The following is an 18520-nucleotide window of genomic DNA, read 5'->3' on the forward strand; positions in this document are numbered from 1 at the left end:
TGAAAATCATACAAAGTGTGTATTCCCTCAGCAACACAATAAGAGCCTTAGAATGAGATTTTTATTTTTTTTAAATGCTTCACAGTACCAGGGAAAGGAATATTGCGTATCTGAGGGATACAAACAAATTAAATAATCTTGCCTGTACCTGCATCAGTTGCTGTAATTATCAACACATATTTCTCTTTTGCCTCTCGATCAAGACTTTGTATGAGACTGAGCTGCCCACTCGTCGACAGACTGAAGGCCTCTTCTTCATTTCCACCAGTAATCGCGTAGGAAAGTTGGCTGTTCAGCCCCTGGTCATCATCCCGTGCAACAACCTAGACAAATAATGAATAGTATTATATCAATTAAAAAAAAAATTCTTATGGATACATTTACATTTTCAACAAAACAGATTCAGAAAATTCTGTTTTTAAAAGGAGACCAAACATATTGTTGAACTGGATGCTGAGCATGTATTTGTATATAATGTCGTTATTGACTTCCAAAGCAACATGAGAACCATATTACTTTGGGCGAACCATGTTGCTTTGGTTTATGGATGTGCCCTTTTGTGGTGTACAGTATGCATGACCGCTGTCCCTGGTCCCAGCTAGCAGCTGCTGCTTGTTTACATACAGTGTAGATGCTGGTAAGGGAAGTTCAAAGGTAGTTTACTAAGTAAATGACTTTTTTAGATCTGTGTGTGTGTGTGTGTGTGTGTGTGTGTGTTTTTTTGTTTCTTTTTTTAAATGTGCAACATTGTGCTCTTCACAATATGCTATGTCACACATTATAAAGAGAAAGTACCCTCTGCTCTTTCATTCATATATATATATATATATATATATATATATATATATATATATATATATATATATATATATATATATATTTACTCACCTGTAAAATTGTGTGTGGAAGATTTCTTAAACTCTCCTGGACATTCACAGTATAAGGGGAAAGCTCAAAGACTGGTGTGTAATCATTCACATCTAGTAACACTATATTAACTTTGGTTATGTCAGTCCTTGGGCTGCTTCCACGGTCCGCTGCTTGAATAACCAATGAATATGAAGACCTTGTCTCCCTGTCCAACTGCTTCGCAACAGATATTATTCCTGTAACAGAGTCTATCCTAAAATCGTTATTTGCATTTCCTCCAATGATAGAAAATCGGACCTGCCCATTTGTTCCCTCATCTGCATCACTTGCAACCACTTGAATCAGGTCAGTGCCACTCAGGGTGTTCTCATCAATCTCCACTTCATACACATTCTGTGAAAAGATTGGGCTGTTGTCATTAACATCCAGGACAATAACAGTAACATCCATCGATGAAGAAAGTGATGGTTCCCCTTTGTCTGTGGCTATGATGGTCACTGTGTAGTTAGAGAGCTCCTCCCTATCAAGCTCCTCTATAAGTCTTACTCTCCCATCAATGGTCCCAATGCTAAACTTGTTCCCCAAAGGACTGAGCAATGAATACTCAATGTAGCTGTTTGGTCCACTGTCCGAGTCAGCCGCTTGAGCTGTAAACACAACAGTCTCCACAGGGGTGTTCTCCTGGATGTAAGTCATCCTTTGAGAGGTGAAACTTGGTGGAAAATCGTTGACATCCAGTAGAATGATGGACACCTGGGCTGTGCTGGTGAATCGTGATGCTGGAAGAAGTGCCAGGTCATGAACTCGGATGGCAAGGTTATAGTACGACTGAGACTCCCGATCCAGTGCAAGCCTGGTTTTCAGAACTCCATCACTGTCTATATCAAACTGTGCTAGAGTATCACCTGAAGCAATGCTGTATGACATCTGAGAGTTTGGTCCTGTAAAAAAATATTTAAAATACATATTTAGAGTTAAGGTTTTTTTTTTTTTTTTTTTGTCAACAGAAAATCAAAATAGACATGGTGTTATATATTTCTTCTAGGCACTGTAGGATATATACCACGCTGAGAAGGACCTTCAACTGAAATCAGAAGAAAGACATGGGATGTTTTCTACAATAAGAAAAATATGCTGACAATAAAGTAGTAAAGTCTACTTTTTTTTTTTTAAATGTACTTATTTATAAAAAAATAAAAAAATAAATCACTACAATTGACTTCATGTTCTAAAATTATTCCCAGCAGTCGTACTCAACTAGTGGCCTTAACTGTTCTTGCTTGATTTAATTTACTGGTTTAAGAAGAGCTACTGTTAAACAGCTAAGAACCCCACAATCAATTTGAATGGTCGTGTTATTGGTGAACTGACCTTTCACCCTGTCACTTCACATTTCCTACTTTAATAAATACACTAAATAAATGTATAAACATTGTACTGATCTGAACTATGCACTTGGGGCCTTCAATTTTATAATACAGTATGTTTACATTTGTTTCTCCTTACTGACTGAATTCATCGCCTCATTGATACCGGTGATATAAACATCCATCCATCCATTATCATTATCCGTTTAATCCTTTACAGGGTCACGGTGAGCCGGAGCCTAACCCGGCAGACGCAGACATTGGGTGCAAGGCAGAACTACACCCTGGACGGGATGCCAGTCCATTGCAGGGCACCACACGCACACACAGAGGGCAATTTAGAATGACCAATCAAACTCAACAGCATGTATTTGGACTGTGGAAGGAAACTGGAATACCTGGAGAAAACCCACACAGACATAGGAACATGCAAACTCCACACAGACAGACCCCTAAGCCGGAATTGAACCCAGGACCCTGTAAGGCAGCAGCGCTAACCACCACACCACCGTGCACAGCTCCACAATTTATACAACTGACTTCTGTATGTGAGGTATACAACTTACAAACTAATGCTGAAATGTCAAAATAATCATGCTTTATCATTATTTAGAATAGTAATAATTCCCAATCATATACTGTATATTTCTTGACCCTTAAGTGATAGAAATGAAATCCAAATCGAATTTTAATATTATAAAATTGACTAGAGACAAAATATTCTTTCAAGTACAATATTTATAAAAAAAGCAAAAAACATTGCTTCCATGGAACCCATTGCCAATACAGAACATGCAAAGGGAATAAGCTAAGGTGTCTAAAACATACGTTTGACCCAGTTTTATGCTTCGTTTGTGAGAAACCCTTGCATTAGTAAAATAAAGCCAGCACTTCTTATTCACTGATAGAATCCTTAAGCACTGCAAATCAAGTAACCTCATACAGTAGTAAGATGGTCAGAACATTTCAGTTTTAATACTATAGTTATTTTTAAAGTATTTTACTTTTGTTTATTTCTAAAATATCTTAAGGAAGAAAATAAATACTGATTTGGAATCCGATTATTTTCTGTGTGGAAAAAAAGCAAAAAAAAAAACAAAACAGTGTTTTAAACAAATTTAAACCTTTAATCTAAAAATCTATGCGTGCAATCCCTAGACCTAGACGAATAATAAAATAATTTAAGTTAAATGAGAAATATTTCCTATGCTGCCTTCCAATTTCCAGTAAACAAACTTTTTTTTTTTTTTTTAGGTCACTTTTAAATTTATCTTTCAGCTATCGTACACACAGTGCTTACAATAGAAACCACTGCCCTGTTTTGTTAGGTCAAGGAGCAGGAAGCTATAACAATAACGTTTTCTGAATGAAAAACAATAACTACAATGGTATCTTGAATATACTGGAAGTGCCAGCGTGTGCAGACAGCAGTAAGTCACAGAGACGAATAGTGAAGGCTTCGTTCCAACTAGGGATACCATAAAAGTAACATTAATATGACTGTGCCTCTACTTTTTTTTCAAACCTGAAAGCACTAATGATCTTGAGAGGATCCAATGCACCTTACTATATTGAATAGCTGCAACACATTATGAAACCACTAAACACATGTAAGCCTGCACAACATATGTGTACAATTATCTGCAGATGTTAAATAACACACAATTACACATGCTAACTGACAAACAAAACAATCAGAAAATTATCCAAATGTGCTGGTTGTTGTTATAATATCAGCTTTTCTTACCCACAGATAAATGCAGACCACACTATCTTGTAAAGTTAAAGTCACTTTTAGAACACAGCAAAGGACACTGTCAAAATATATGTGTAGGCAAACTCTTCAACTTTACCGAGTGTTTCCATGCACTTCTGCATGTTTGTGTTTTGACTTGAATTGGATCTTTACCTCCATGGATACTTCGAATGTAAGCCTAGTTGGACCCTGGATGAGATGATGCACTTGAATGTCACAACCACCCCCACCCCCCCCTACTTACAGTCCACCCTGGGATCTTCAAAGTACCGGCGAAGACTTACTGTTTTGAACAAAGAACCGATTTAAGTTACGTTTAGACACATGTCAAAAATAGAATTCTTACTACGATTTGCACTTCACCATAGTGTGGCTGTTCGGTTGGTGGCGGCGCGTGGCGTCGCGCGGTATCGAGGTGGACCTAATCCGGTTCAACCGTATTATCTCACAAATGTAGGACTGACCTGACAAAAGTATTAAGGTTGGAAAAAGGAAAAAAAGTGTTTAACTGGCTAAATTCATGCAATATGTGTACAGTTTTATCTTATGGCTGTGTGGCTCATAGATGTTATTATCTGTTATTCATAAGGTCCTGGTCGTTGAAGTAATGCAGATGTTTTAAGAGTTTTGTGTTCATGACTTCAGCCTGTGTTTAATAAAATTGGCACGCTACTTTAAAATGGTATACAATGTTGTCACTAATCCCTGAAATTAAAGGATTCAGAAAGCAAGACAAAATTTAAAAGGAAAGTATAATACATGTCAAAATAGCAAAAAAGATTCATTTGGAGACAGTTAAAAAACAACAAAAAAAAAAAAAACATATTGTTTTATTTTAGCAGAGGTGCAATAGTGGCTGCCTAATGTTATTATTTTATTAAAAGTACATAATTTAAAAAATACCAATAATGTGCAATATTCCATATGACCTGTCTTGGCAATCACCAGTGCAGAAACATAGTAAAATAATGTAAAATATAGAACAAACTCCCCACCCAGTCATTCTGCATTGGTAGCAAATTACCACTGCCCTTTTGGGAGATCTTGCTCATAAAATACTTTGCCTATTTTTATTGAGGGTACAATATATTTAGTAAATGAGGGATCAGATTGGGAGAATACTGGCAACAAATGTCCCATCTCCAGTATCACAAAATAGAAGGAATGGTTGAATATTTTTTTGAAAAACTTAAAACATACCATCATCTGCATCAGTGGCTTTAATAGTGAGAATAGTGGATCCTGGAAGCAGGTCTTCCATGACAGCGGTGCTGTAGGAGGTGGTGTTAAAGACTGGAGGGTTATCGTTCACGTCAAGAATGTTGAAGTAAACTCTCACAGTGCTCAACTGCTTGCCCCCGTCCTCTGCACGCACCGTGAGTATGTAATACTGCTGGACTTCATAGTCCAGGGGCCTGGTCACATTAAAGACTCCAGTCACAGGGTTCAGGAAGAATACTCCGTCTTCATCATCCTCCTCCACAGAGTATGTGATCTCACCATTGATACCTGAATCTGCGTCACTAGCCAAGATGGCTGCTACAATGGAACCTGGAAGGAGGACAGGTATACTTAATGTGTGAGTCGTGTAAACATGAAATGATCTTAGCCATGTGTTTAAAAAAAAAATAAAAGAGTGCTAAAATCAAAGGTACATTGGCTTGCGAAAGTACTGACCTCCCTTGGCATTTTTCCTATTTTGTTGCCTTACAACCTGGAATTAAAATGGATTTTTATTTGAATTTCATGTAATGGACATACACAAAATAGTCCAAATTGGTGAAGTGAAATGAAAAAAATAACTTGTTTAAAAAAATTCTAAAAAATAAATAACGGAAAAGTGGTGTGTGCATATGTATTCACCCCTTTGCTAGTAAGCCTCTAAATAAGACCTGGTGCAACCAATTACCTTCAGATGTCACATAATTAGTTAAATAAAGTCCACCTGTGTGCAATCTAAGTGTCACATGATCTGTCACATGATCTCAGTATATATACACCTGTTCTGAACGGCCCCAGAGTCTGCAACACCACTAAGCAAGGGGCACCACCAAGCAAGCGGCACCATGAAGACCAAGGAGCTCTCCAAACAGGTCAGGGACAAAGTTGTGGAGAAGTACAGATCAGGGTTGGGTTATGAAAAAATATCCGAAACTTTGAACATCCCACGGAGCACCATTAAAGCCATTATTAAAAAATGGAAAGAATATGGCATCACAACAAACCTGGCAAGAGAGGGCCGCCCACCTAAACTCACGGACCAGGCAAGGAGCGCATTAATCAGAGAGGCAACAAAGAGACCAAAGATAACCCTGAAGGAGCTGCAAAGCTCCACAGCGGAGATTGGAGTATCTGTCCATAGGACCACTTTAAGCCGTACACTCCACAAAGCTGGGCTTTACGGAAGAGTGGCCAGAAAAAAGCCATTGCTTAAAGAAAAAAATAAGCAAACACGTTTGGTGTTCGCAAAAAGGCATGTGTGAGACTCCCCAAACATATGGAAGAAGGTACTCTGGTCAGATGAGACTAAAATACAGGCGCTAAATACAGGGAAATTCTTGAGGGAAACCTGTTTCAGTCTTCCAGAGATTTGAGACTGGGACGGAGGTTCACCTTACAGCAGGACAATGCCCCTAAGCATACTACACTCGAGTGGTTTAAAGGGAAACATTTAAATGTCTTGGAATGGCCTAGTCAAAGCCCAGACCTCAATCCAATTGAGAATCTGTGGTATGACTTAAAGATTGCTGTACACCAGTGGAACCCATCCAGCTTGAAGGAGCTGGAGCAGTTTTGCCTTGAAGAATGGGCAAAAATCCCAGTGGCTAGATGTGCCAAGCTTATAGATATATACCCCAAGAGACTTGCAGCTGTAATTGCTGCAAAAGGTGGCTCTACAAAGTATTGACTTTGCGGGGGTGAATATTTATGCACGCTCAAGTTTTCTGTTTTTTTGTCTTATTTCTTGTTTGTTTCACCATAAAAAAACATTTTGCATCTTCAAAGTGGTAGGCATGTTGTGTAAATCAAATGATACAAACCCCCCAAAAAATCAATTTTAATTCCAGGTTGTAAGGCAACAAAACAAGAAAAATGGCAACGAGGGTCAATACTTTCGCAAGCCACTGTATATGGATGACATTTGGCAACTGACTAACAATTAAATTGCTCCCAAATGATTCAATTAAATACATACTTTTAATAAAATTATACCTGGTGTTGTGTCCTCTGGAATGTCAAATGAGTAAACATTCCTGGAGAATTTGGGGGTGTGATCGTTGACATCACTGACTGTGATATTTATTCTCATGTCTGAGGACTGCAGGCCATCGTCGGCTCGAACTAACAACGAATACTTTGACCGCCGCTCTCTGTCCAAACGTTTGGTGGCTATTAGGTCTCCTGATTCCGGGTCAATGCGGAAACTGTCGTCTGCTCCATTTATAATTGTGTATGTCACAAGTGCATTTGCTCCCTGGGGGAAACACACACACAAAAGAAACACATTATTGCATATACTTTAATACATACTTTGTATAAAAAGAACATTTCATATGCATTGTTCATACAGTAACACATGATAACTCTGTGCCCTATGGCAGGTTTTCCCAAGTTTGGTCTGCTAGTTTTCATTCCAAGTGAGTTCTCAATTACTTAATTGAGCTCCTAATTAGCTTAATTAGACCTTTACAATTGTTTTCAGCGTCTAAACAGTTGGAGATTTCAAGTTAACTATAAAATTTTATAAGTAACTTGAAATCGGCAACTTTTTACGAGCTGAGAACAATTAAAAAGGTCTATTTAAGCACATTATTAGTTCAATTAAGGGTTTGATAAAGTAATTGAGAACTCAGTTGGAATGAAAACCAGCATACACACGGGTCCCCCAGGACCAGGACCAGGACCAGGACCAGGACCAGGACCAGGACCAGGACCAGGACCAGGACCAGGATTGGGAAACCCTGCCCTATGGTATGGGGATTAAATAAAGCAGCATCATGACTGGTTTTCTGACAAAGCCTTGTTCAGCACATACGGAAGCATCTGGCACCAAACAGACATATGTCTTAATTCAGACTTTACAACATCAGAATGCAACACAGTACATCCTCAACTAATGAAATTATGGCAAATGAAGAGTTATTGCTTAGGTTGAAAAGAAAACATTTTTCGGTTATGGCTTACACAGCAAAGTATAGTAACGTGTTGTGGTTTACTAACAGAATAAAAAACAGCAACCCCACTCTGGGGCTACTTCAACACAATAATAATATAAACTAAACAAAACTTGACAACATGGGATACACTTCTAAAATACTTCTCATGAAACAAGAACCAAAGCCATGAGAAGAATAAAAAGGGTACAGTTTAGTTAGAAAGGCTCCATTGTTCTCCATTAAAACTACACCAAAAGACCCTCTGGCTCTTGTAAAACATTCAGTTGAAACACATCTGTCCTAACTCTAGACAGGCTTTTTGTACACAATACAGTAGTATTAGTAAGCAGAAGTTTAAATTTATAAAAGTTCCAGAAATGTATTTCATCAAAGAGTTTTTTTGGGGAAGAAAGTTCTATATTTAGTGTATTTAATGCCAAACGTGATGGACTGATTGTTCTGACAACCAGTTAACTAGAGACAGCTGAGGATAATTCATGGAACTAGCACAGGTATACAAGGGCAAGTGGAACAGGCCAGAGTGCAAAGACTTTGGATCCCTGTTTTGCAAATGTCTATTGTTTGTGTCAGCTGTTTTGGATTGTCCAACTGACAGGAAGTTAGTCCATTTAAATATATTGTTTAGTCGGCGCTTTTTCATTTTTTTTTTTTTTTTTTTGTATTTTATTTGTGTTCTTAAGATTTATCAAAGCAACCTGCTGAATATATAAATATATGAGTAGTGATGGGAAAAGGGAAGCCTTGTGAATCACTGAGACCTCGGAGCCATTGGTTTGCCAAAAGGTTAACTGATTCAAATCACATAAAGTGCTTTGTGCTCTTTAAAGCCATTTAATGGTGTTCTGCACAACCCATTGTCTTGAAAGTCAAGACATTATTAAAATGAAACAGAGCTATCAATGATAAAGTGGCATTACATACAACTACACTACAAGTTTACAGAGAAGGCAATGACCCTTAATATATTTTTGATACACATTATTTATCAATTATTAATGTTCTCAGTTATACTGTGAATGTATGATTTAGAATAATCACTATACAGATTTTCTGTTTGTAGGTATATTTTAGTGTAATAATCACCGAACCATCTGAATCGCCTGAAGCCTGAATAAAACACAGAATCATTTGAATCACGTGAAGCCTCAATCAAAAACATATATGTAAGGTCTAAGAGAACAGCAGCATCATAGATGAATTGAAAAAAAAAATAGACAACGTATTAAATGATTACTTTTCACAATTTTTAACAAAGGAGGACATGGCCAACATGCCCCACATGTCGACCTGTTCCTATCCAGTTTTAAATAACTTTAGCATAACTGAGGCAGAAGTGTTAAAGGGACTAGGCACACTTAAAATAAACAAATCCCCTGGGCCGGATAAGATCCTCCCAGTAGTACTCAAGGAAATGAAAGAAGTTATTTACAAACCGCTAACCAAGATCATGCAACAGTCTCTTGACACAGGTTATACCAGCAGACTGGAGAATTGCAAACATAATACCAATCTACAAAAAGGGACACAAAATCGAACCAGGTATCTACAGGTAAGCCCAACTTCTATTATATGTAAACTTATGTAAACTGTAAGATGCAAAATGGAAAATGACCTATACGGTAACAGTATCCTGGGAGAGGGTCAGCATGGTTTTAGGAAAGGGTGATCATGTCTAACTAAATGCATGCACATGGATTAGGGAGTGGTTAACATATAGAAAACAGAAAGTACTGATTAGAGGAGAAACCTCAAAATGGAGCGAGGTAACCAGTGGAGTGCCACAGGGATCAGTATTAGGTCCTCTACTCTTCCTAATCTACATTAATGACTTGGATTCTGGTGTAGAAAGCAAACTTGTTAAATTTGCAGACAACACAAAAATAAGAGGAGTGGCAAACACTGTTGCAGGAGCGAAGGTCATCCAATATGATCTGGATAGCATTCAGAACAGTGAGACACAGGGCAAATGACATTTAATAAAGAAAAGTGTAAGGTGCTGCACACAGGCAACAAAAATGTCCATTACAAATACCATATGGGAGATAATGAAATTGAAGTAGGAATCTGTGAAAAAAGAGGAATTTATGTTGAGTCAGAAATGTCTTCATCTAGGCAATGTGGTGAATCTATAAAAAAAAGCCAACAAAATGCTTGGACATATAGTGACAAGTGTTGAGTTTAAATCAAGGGAAGGAATGCAAAATTTTACAATGCATTAGTAAGACCTCATCTAGAATACTGTGTTCAGTTCTGGTCACCTCGCTACAAAAAGGATATTGCTGATCTTAATACTATTTAATGATGTGTTTAAGATCGAGGAATTACAATGAACACTCAAAACACCCTCAGCCACAACAAGGCAGGTTAAAATATCATAGCAGTTTATTTGATAATAATACTAATGGTACAGAAAGGAAAAACTGAAAAAATCTTCATGAGGTAACAATTCAGATACATATCAATGCAGCACCAGTAATCACTTATTCCTTGAATGCATTTGCTTCTATATATGCAATTTCTCAATAATGCACTTAAACTACAGTACAAGTGGAATCCTATTGCTTTTCTAACACCCAGTATAGGTTCAACATTTCATTTTAACATAGTACATTAACTCCTCTGTCTCAATATCAGTACAGGATGCACAGCTCTGCCAACAGATGATGACATCACTCTGCTGACAGTTCCCGCAGTTCAACTACACAGACAGTGGCCCTATGTCTACTGCTCACAGGCAATATAACTCTAGTTAAACATGAGCATTTATTATTTAAATGTGAAATAAAACCTGTTTAAATTTCAATTCTTCTAATAACATATCACAGATAAGGCTGAACTACAATTGTTTACTTTTACACAAGTATACTTTCAAACAAGCACTGCATATAACAATATGAGTTAAGCAGCTTAGTTACTTTCAACAAGGTTCAAACTCTGCGGTTTTTCATATGGGCGTAACATGCACAATTTAAGATAACTATTTTATCAACTTCTATGTGTTGCAATTACAATTAATTATTTTGGTTTCACAAGGGAATGGCAAATTAAATTATACCCAACGGTTCCTTGAAGAAGACTCAAAAGTCTGTAGAATAAATCCTCCAAAGTTAAATGTTCGCTTCATTGCCACAAATTTTCAAACCCAAGTTGGGGTTCTTTTATCTTCAAAATCCAAGTAGGGGATTTACACTCATCCCGCATGTTCCTTTATCTTCAAACCCAGTAGGGGTTTCACACAGCCTGTGTGTTGTCTTCGTTCCTTGAATGCTTCACCTCAAAGGCAGACACAGTCTTGTTATGCTGTGGTTACCACTGGAAACAGAAGCTTGTATCCGAGCCGGGAATGGTTCTTTTTGACGCGTAGATAAACTGACTCGCAGACGTCTCTTTTTCCTATCAGCAGGAGTCCTGAACATGGAGCTTTCTTTGACATTTGTTTATTGCAAGTTACAAAATCTTCTTGCAGGAAAGAGGTATAAAGCTTAACGCTATCTTCTCTTATGGAGCCATGTTTGACTCAGAAACCAATTCAAAGTTCTGGCTGCAAGTTGACAGTTCTCATAGGACTTTCATATGAAGACCTATACATTACCTCTACAACTGTCTTGCATTGTTTTGGACAATGGGTTGCCTCACCCTGCATGGAATGAATACATTATCTAATTATGACTTCCTTCTGCTGTCTCCAGCTTTTGTTTCCTCCATAAATTCTGATCAAATTCTGATCTCCTGTGGAGACCGTTTGTGTCGGGTTCAGTTAAAGTCCACTGGTCAGAGAGCTGACTACCCCCTCCTTTATGCTGGGTGCTTGGAAGTTGCACCAGTCAATAATTCATATGCTGCTCTGCATATCGTGTGCTCAACAATTAATCCAAAAGATTAGTTCAGAGATATACTTATATCAAAAATAGTTATTAATTCCAGGCAATTGTTCTTACATAAATTAAATAGTAATTTGGTAATACATTGGATGTAATTTAATGTAAAATGACACACACACAACCTTGCTGGATTTGAACCAGAATGTGGCCCATAATATTTGCGCTAACATGCAACATGCTACCACTCGATCATTAAAGCAGTCATGATACAAAGTTCCCTATACCTTTTTTCCTTTGTGCATTTGTACACCAAACAGTTCAAATAAGACTGTACAGCCTTCAAAAGTGAAAAATGTCACATTAGATTACTGTATTTATTTGGAGTTAAATATCATAATCAAGATGTGAACTTAGAAAAATATTTGTCTGCACCAGCAGGGAATTGAACCCTATTTGCTCACTTAACAGCGGTGCTGTCTCATAAGCAGGTTACAATTTACCCATCCAATAACTGGGCAGATAAGCAATGCTTCCTAGTAGAAGTACACGTTATGTTAATATTAATTGCGAGGGAACCATTTTAGACTGGTTTTATAATTTAGACTGGTTTTATAATAGTTTCCATGAACCACAGAACTCGGGTACGTGCTCGAGTTGTCCTCTCCCCCCACCTCAATTTTCATGTTTTTAAATTACTAGAGTTGATTCCCAATCCTGATGGGAGCCCGAATTCTCTGGTCCAGTTTCACTCCTCGGGCTGGCCTGAATTCTAGTCTGAATTTGGGCTGGGAGGAATTTACATCACTAAATGTCAATCAAAAATGTTGGGGGTGGGAACACATTGTATAATCATGTTCACAAAGGAAAATGTAACACGGTTTTCATTTATACTTTTATTTCCAAAAACATTCAAATCTGTCCAGTACCTCAATTACACTAACTCGTTATAGCATCTCCAATGTCACTGCAGCAACGTGGAGCACAACAAAGAGGCCTTCTAATCATTTACAGTATTTATCATTCTTATATGCCACTTATCTATAAACTTTTACGATAAGCATTTACTATCTCTGTTTTAAAACTTAGCTATGGTTCATGTAATGCAATTGTAGGACAGTATTGCCACGTGTGAAAACTTTTACAATATAAAGCCAAAACAAAAGTGCTTTAATTTGCTTTGAAATAATTGCAGATTGGTTAATAGACTAGCAAGCACTGGTAAAATCAGCTCAGTTTTATAGGTTGCAGTAATAGTATCTACAACGTATCGACATAACAATAAACCAGTATGTTACAGACTTTCTAACAAATCTGGCATAAATAATTTAACTTAATTAAACCCTTGTAAAAAAAAAAAAAAAGAACACAAAATGCTCAACATAAAAAAGAACAGTCTTACTACAGTAGCAGGCACAGTTTATAGTTCTTCTGGGTTTCTGATCGCATCAGAACAATTCCAGATTTTTTCAATCGTTTGATGTAAATGTCCGTGCGAATGTTTTCAATCAAATTGGCTTTATCACTGCTATTCTCATTTGACATCTGACACATTATTTCCCTTGGCCAGGGCTTGTTTACCCTGTTCTTCATACCAGTCTGCCAGATGGCGGGATCGCTATGAGCACTGTACAACCATATGATTGGTAGAAGTATTATTATTAGCGATCCAATCACAACCTACAAAGCCAAAATAAATTCTCTACCAGAATTCATGTCTTGACCTTTAACTCGCAAGTATTTCTGGGGAAAATTGGTAGCATTTCCTACCCAACTCACGTGATAACTCAGGTAACTCAGAAAAGCATGGAAAGGCCTCCTTTTTCACCAACTTGAGTTGTCCATCAACTCGAGTTCTTGGAGAATTCACGCCAATTCAAGCGCACTCGAGTTGAGTCGAGTTGGCTGTCCATGGAAACGAGGCATAGGAAAAGTCTATACATATCATTGGGTTGATGCTAGTGAGATTTGTGGAAATGAGCTTCTCAGTTCTACTTCAGTTGAGGATTGCTGTTATTGCAATCTATATTGAAGCATGTGGTGCAATATGAACTGCAGGGGATGCACAGGGTCTGTCATCAACAAAGCTAAGAATCAATGTTGCTGAACCTTGTGTCCTTTGGAAACAACTTCCAGCCTTCTCAGGTAGCAACATATAATACATTACAATTAGATGTGTTGGCTATTGTTTAGAGCATGACTAAAAAGCTGTTTTAAATGGGGGAGTCCCTTTTTGGATTACTTTTTAATGCAATATTATCTAGATACATATCCATTTTGATTTTATAAGCCACTACAAACAGCCTTACGCACTAAACATTTCCCTGCTGGAAATGTCAGAAATAGTTGATTTGTTGGTGACCAACAACAGTTGAGAGATTGATTTTTTTAAAATTTTCTTCCTGATTGTCCATCTCGTTTATAAACCCAGCACAGGTAAGCAAACAGAATGATCTGGTAACTTAAAATCAGCACTGGATTTGTACTAAATATCACATATAAGCAAAACACTGTACCTCATCAGCATCTGTAGCTGTTAGTTGCATTATCTTAAATCCATCCCCAATGTTCTCCTCAATGGTCAGATCAAGCATATCAGATGGAAAAACAGGTGGGTTGTCATTGATGTCTTGTAGTGTTATTTCCACCTAGGAGAGAGAAAAATGCAAGTATCAGTTGAATAGCTCTGTGTCGTGTCTGTTGCATTGCTTAAGCTCATTAGAAACATCATTCTTACATTTCTGCCTAATATGAACCAGACAGAACAATTTAAGATGACTAGTTCACAATATCATTTGAAAAATGTGGGATGTTTTTGGTAACAGAGAAAAAAAAAAACAGGCTTACATTTTAACAACCTTTCAATTTTATAACAAAAAAAGGAGTTCAAAAGAAACCTTATGAATCCAAAACATAAATACAATCCATCGTAGCTGTTGAGACTAAGTGATTTTCAATGATCATGGTCCAGTTTATATTGGAACTGGTCCACCGGTCTGCTATCAGTGTTGTTCCCAAGTGCTGGCCTCTGATGTCAAGCTGCCAAGATTTCAGCTACATCATTCAACCATTAAATGCAGCCTGACAAAGATGAGATGGTATTCAATCCCCTCTGGTGTGTTTATATATTGGCAGCAGTTTACCCTGAAATATACAATTTGCCTGTGTTATTGAAATGCACGTTCATTTTAGCCTCTAACGACTTTTTAAGTAAACAAAAGTCAAACAAAATGCAAACGTACATTTAGAAATCATAAATATACATTCCTTCTGAGTTTAATGTTTATAGGTTTTACAAATGAGAAATGCACTGTTTGAAAGTTGGAGCACATCGCTCTGCATTATTGCAATAAGGGATTATTTTGTAACTTTGCAGTCATTGATTCTGAAGTCTTTACAGCCTTTGCTTACTTCTTACAGTTTAACGAATACATACTGTACCACCCATTTTACAGGAGATCGAAAGGAAGCAGCTGCCTTGTGTCCACAATGACAGTGTTTTAACAAACAATTGGTTTCCCATGTGGTTATAAATAGACAATACAGTCCAACTACTAAGACCACCAAGAAGATGAAGTCATTTATTGAATTTCTTTTATCTTAAACCTTCTGGTGAAACATTTAATGATCTTTACACAGTAGGTAAAAGGATTGCTTGACTTAGAGAACAAAGACTGCCTTCTAAGCTTAACGCAGGTACAAGTCATCACACACTGACACAGTGCCCTGCTTTCATGCCATTTGGACTTCATCGGGAGAAACTAGGACTTTCTTTGTAGTTGTCATGTTTTTCTTTTAGTCAATGTCATTGGATCATAATGATGTGTTTATTGAATCCAAATAAATATTTCTCCATATTTGCAGAAAGCAAACATAAATTAAACAAGGGTTTTTAATCTGTTGTTTTTTGGGGGGTTTTGCAAGCAAAGTCACCACGATCAGCCTTGAAAACGAGATGGATCAATCGTAAATAGTTACCTTTTAAATTAACTAATCTCAATCGCAGCTTTATTTCGGGTTTCGAAATGCATTCCACCCTGAACCTGCTTTTGGTCCCAGTCCAAAAAAGCCTTTTCCAGTCTACACTTTAAATGGGATCTCGTGGTCATACCCAGCAAGGATAATTACGAAAAAATAGATCAGATTTGCAAAGTCAAAAACACATGTAAAATGTAAAAACAAGGTTGGGAAAGCATATTCAAAGTCAATAACCAATGAATATTTATGTTCTCTTGATATGTAAATAATGCATCACACTTTCACATAAAACTAATTAAGAGAAGTGCATAGTTATGACAAATAACTATGCCCTGCATTTTAATTTATATTACCAAATCCCCTTCAGATATTCATTTCAAAGAGCTTGGTGAAAAATTCATTGCAAAAGGAAGAGTCATCAGCTTAGATGAAAGATGAAGAGGATTTGCTCTATACTATACCTGTCAATCAAGACTTGTCCCCTAGGTTGGCTCAGGTGAAACACATTGGTTTACACTAAAACTATTGCATTTCACCTGCTACAGTTTCAGCGTGCAGCTGGTCAGTAGCCTTACAATTTCATTATTAATACCATATGAATGATTAACAAGCAGGTAAACTTGTTCCAGCCAAAATATTAGTTTCTAACTATAGTTCAACTTCATGTACCATTTCTATTTCATTCAGCAGTGAATTTACTGTATGTACTTGCAGTATTAGTACTGGAACAGAGACATTCTTCAGAAAACTGAAAACCTTAAACCATTTTTTAAGGCTGTTTTTCAGAACAGTATATCATTACTATAAACATATTTTTTTCTCTATTGACTACAATATATATTTAAATCAATATTAAACTTGTTTTAAAACTATGAACAGCAACATTAAACAAACTGTGGTTTACAGATAAGGGATCAATTACATTTGGGTCTATATCCAAACTACTCTGGGTCAAAAAGGAACTTGAACTCCCTATAGGACTACATTTGATCTAGTTACGCTCATTAGTTTCAGGGCTTGAATAAATTAATGTTTACAGCAAAAATAACTTTAATGTTGCTGCCAATTTAACTTAGCTGATATTATCTATAGAAAGGTAGTCATTGGGGCTGTTTCCATGGAAAAAGATGAGTGTCACCTTTCTAACTCTATTTTGGTAGCTCTTTTGGGTTGTGTGTGTTTCCATATAGTTTTATTTTAGCCAGAGAAATTCTCTTTCCAAATGCAAATAACCTAAGTAATATTAAAATATGGGAGGGTAGCCTACATTTAAATAGTTCCAATTTAGCTTCGCGCGACTATGGATATCATACAGCTTTCTGAAACTGGGTTTCCACTAACCTTTCTTCTAAAACAAAGGTTTAAGAGATTTTACTTCAACTCTAGGTGGACGCTCAAGCCTGGTGCTTTTGGTAGCCAGCAGCAATAATAAAGCCACTGGCAACAAACTCCCAGCTATGCTCATTTTAATCCATTTTGAGGGTACAAACGTGACTTTTCTTGTCCTTGGTAGGTAGCCATAATATATGCTACTTAAGGCTAGTGTACTGCGTATTGTATCTTATAAGGGACAGAAAAGAAAGCTTAAAGCATTTGTCTATCCAATCACCAAAGAACAAAAGTGCAAAGAGCTTTGTTATTTATTTATGTGTTACAAAGGGATGATTTTTTTATTTTTTATTTGTAGTAGCTTCAGTATTTTTTATAACCTTGCTTAAAAACAACCAAAATCATTTATGAGTCAAATGGCAATAATTTGAAATGGAAAAAAAAAAAAGTGAATGGAGGTTTCTAACCCCTCGTACTGTATGCTTATTAGAGAAAGTTGCGCGAGTTTACGTCTCAAACGGGAGTATCACTGTCTCGTAAGCATAAAGGGCAGCTTCCGGACATGTTTCCATGCTAAAAAAAATGTTTTTTGTCAATTGTACAGCTTTTTAGCGTGAGAAGACAATTTACCCACCCTCAAGTTTTAGATGCACACTTTCTTTAGTGAGAGGAATGTGCGTGGTATGTGCTGCTACGTCATGTAAGTCATGACAGTGGAGAGAGTATCGACTTTCTAAACTGTGTAGAAACTCGACCATTGTAATCTGGAAGCCACTAGCTACAACACAATTCTAGACTCTTTTTTCAGCCCTGTAACTAAAGCAGTATTTTAAGTGTTTCTGGCTCAAACTGTTATCAGTTTATTTATATGTTTAAATATTAAACAAGCTCCTTATTCAGTTGTGAAGTATTGTTCAGAGCTATAAGTAAAAAACCCTGCATCATACATCATTTTCAGCTCAAGCACCGGAGAGCTATGTGCAAAACAATAGCAACACTAGTATATTCCCAACACTTAGTTTCTATCATTTTGCATGATAAAGTCTTGGTCTACTGTAAATGCTAATAGCTGACTGAAATGAAATGCTAGAGATAAGTGTTGAGGATATCTGCACTAAACCCAAGTTCATTTATGACATGATAAAGCAGAGAGTGTGACATGTATTTATGATGTTTATTAAGTCTTTAAGTAATAACAGTCTGAGTGTCAGTTTACCACATCAA

General features: G+C 37.0%; 1 protein-coding gene across 1 annotated transcript in view; it reads right to left on the reverse strand.

The window, feature by feature from the left end:
• Positions 1-18520, reverse strand: part of LOC121323621 (protocadherin Fat 4) — a 98570-nt gene that overhangs the window by 36142 nt on the left and 43908 nt on the right. Inside the window, exons 2-6 of the mRNA XM_041264776.1 lie at positions 14506-14637; positions 7207-7468; positions 5194-5544; positions 889-1811; positions 149-323 (exon numbers count right to left, since the gene is read on the reverse strand). Coding sequence (XP_041120710.1) covers positions 149-323; positions 889-1811; positions 5194-5544; positions 7207-7468; positions 14506-14637 — 1843 coding nt within the window. The remainder of the gene's footprint in view (positions 1-148; positions 324-888; positions 1812-5193; positions 5545-7206; positions 7469-14505; positions 14638-18520) is intronic.

This window comes from Polyodon spathula, chromosome 1 (assembly GCF_017654505.1).
Source record: "Polyodon spathula isolate WHYD16114869_AA chromosome 1, ASM1765450v1, whole genome shotgun sequence".
NCBI lineage: Eukaryota > Metazoa > Chordata > Actinopteri > Acipenseriformes > Polyodontidae > Polyodon > Polyodon spathula.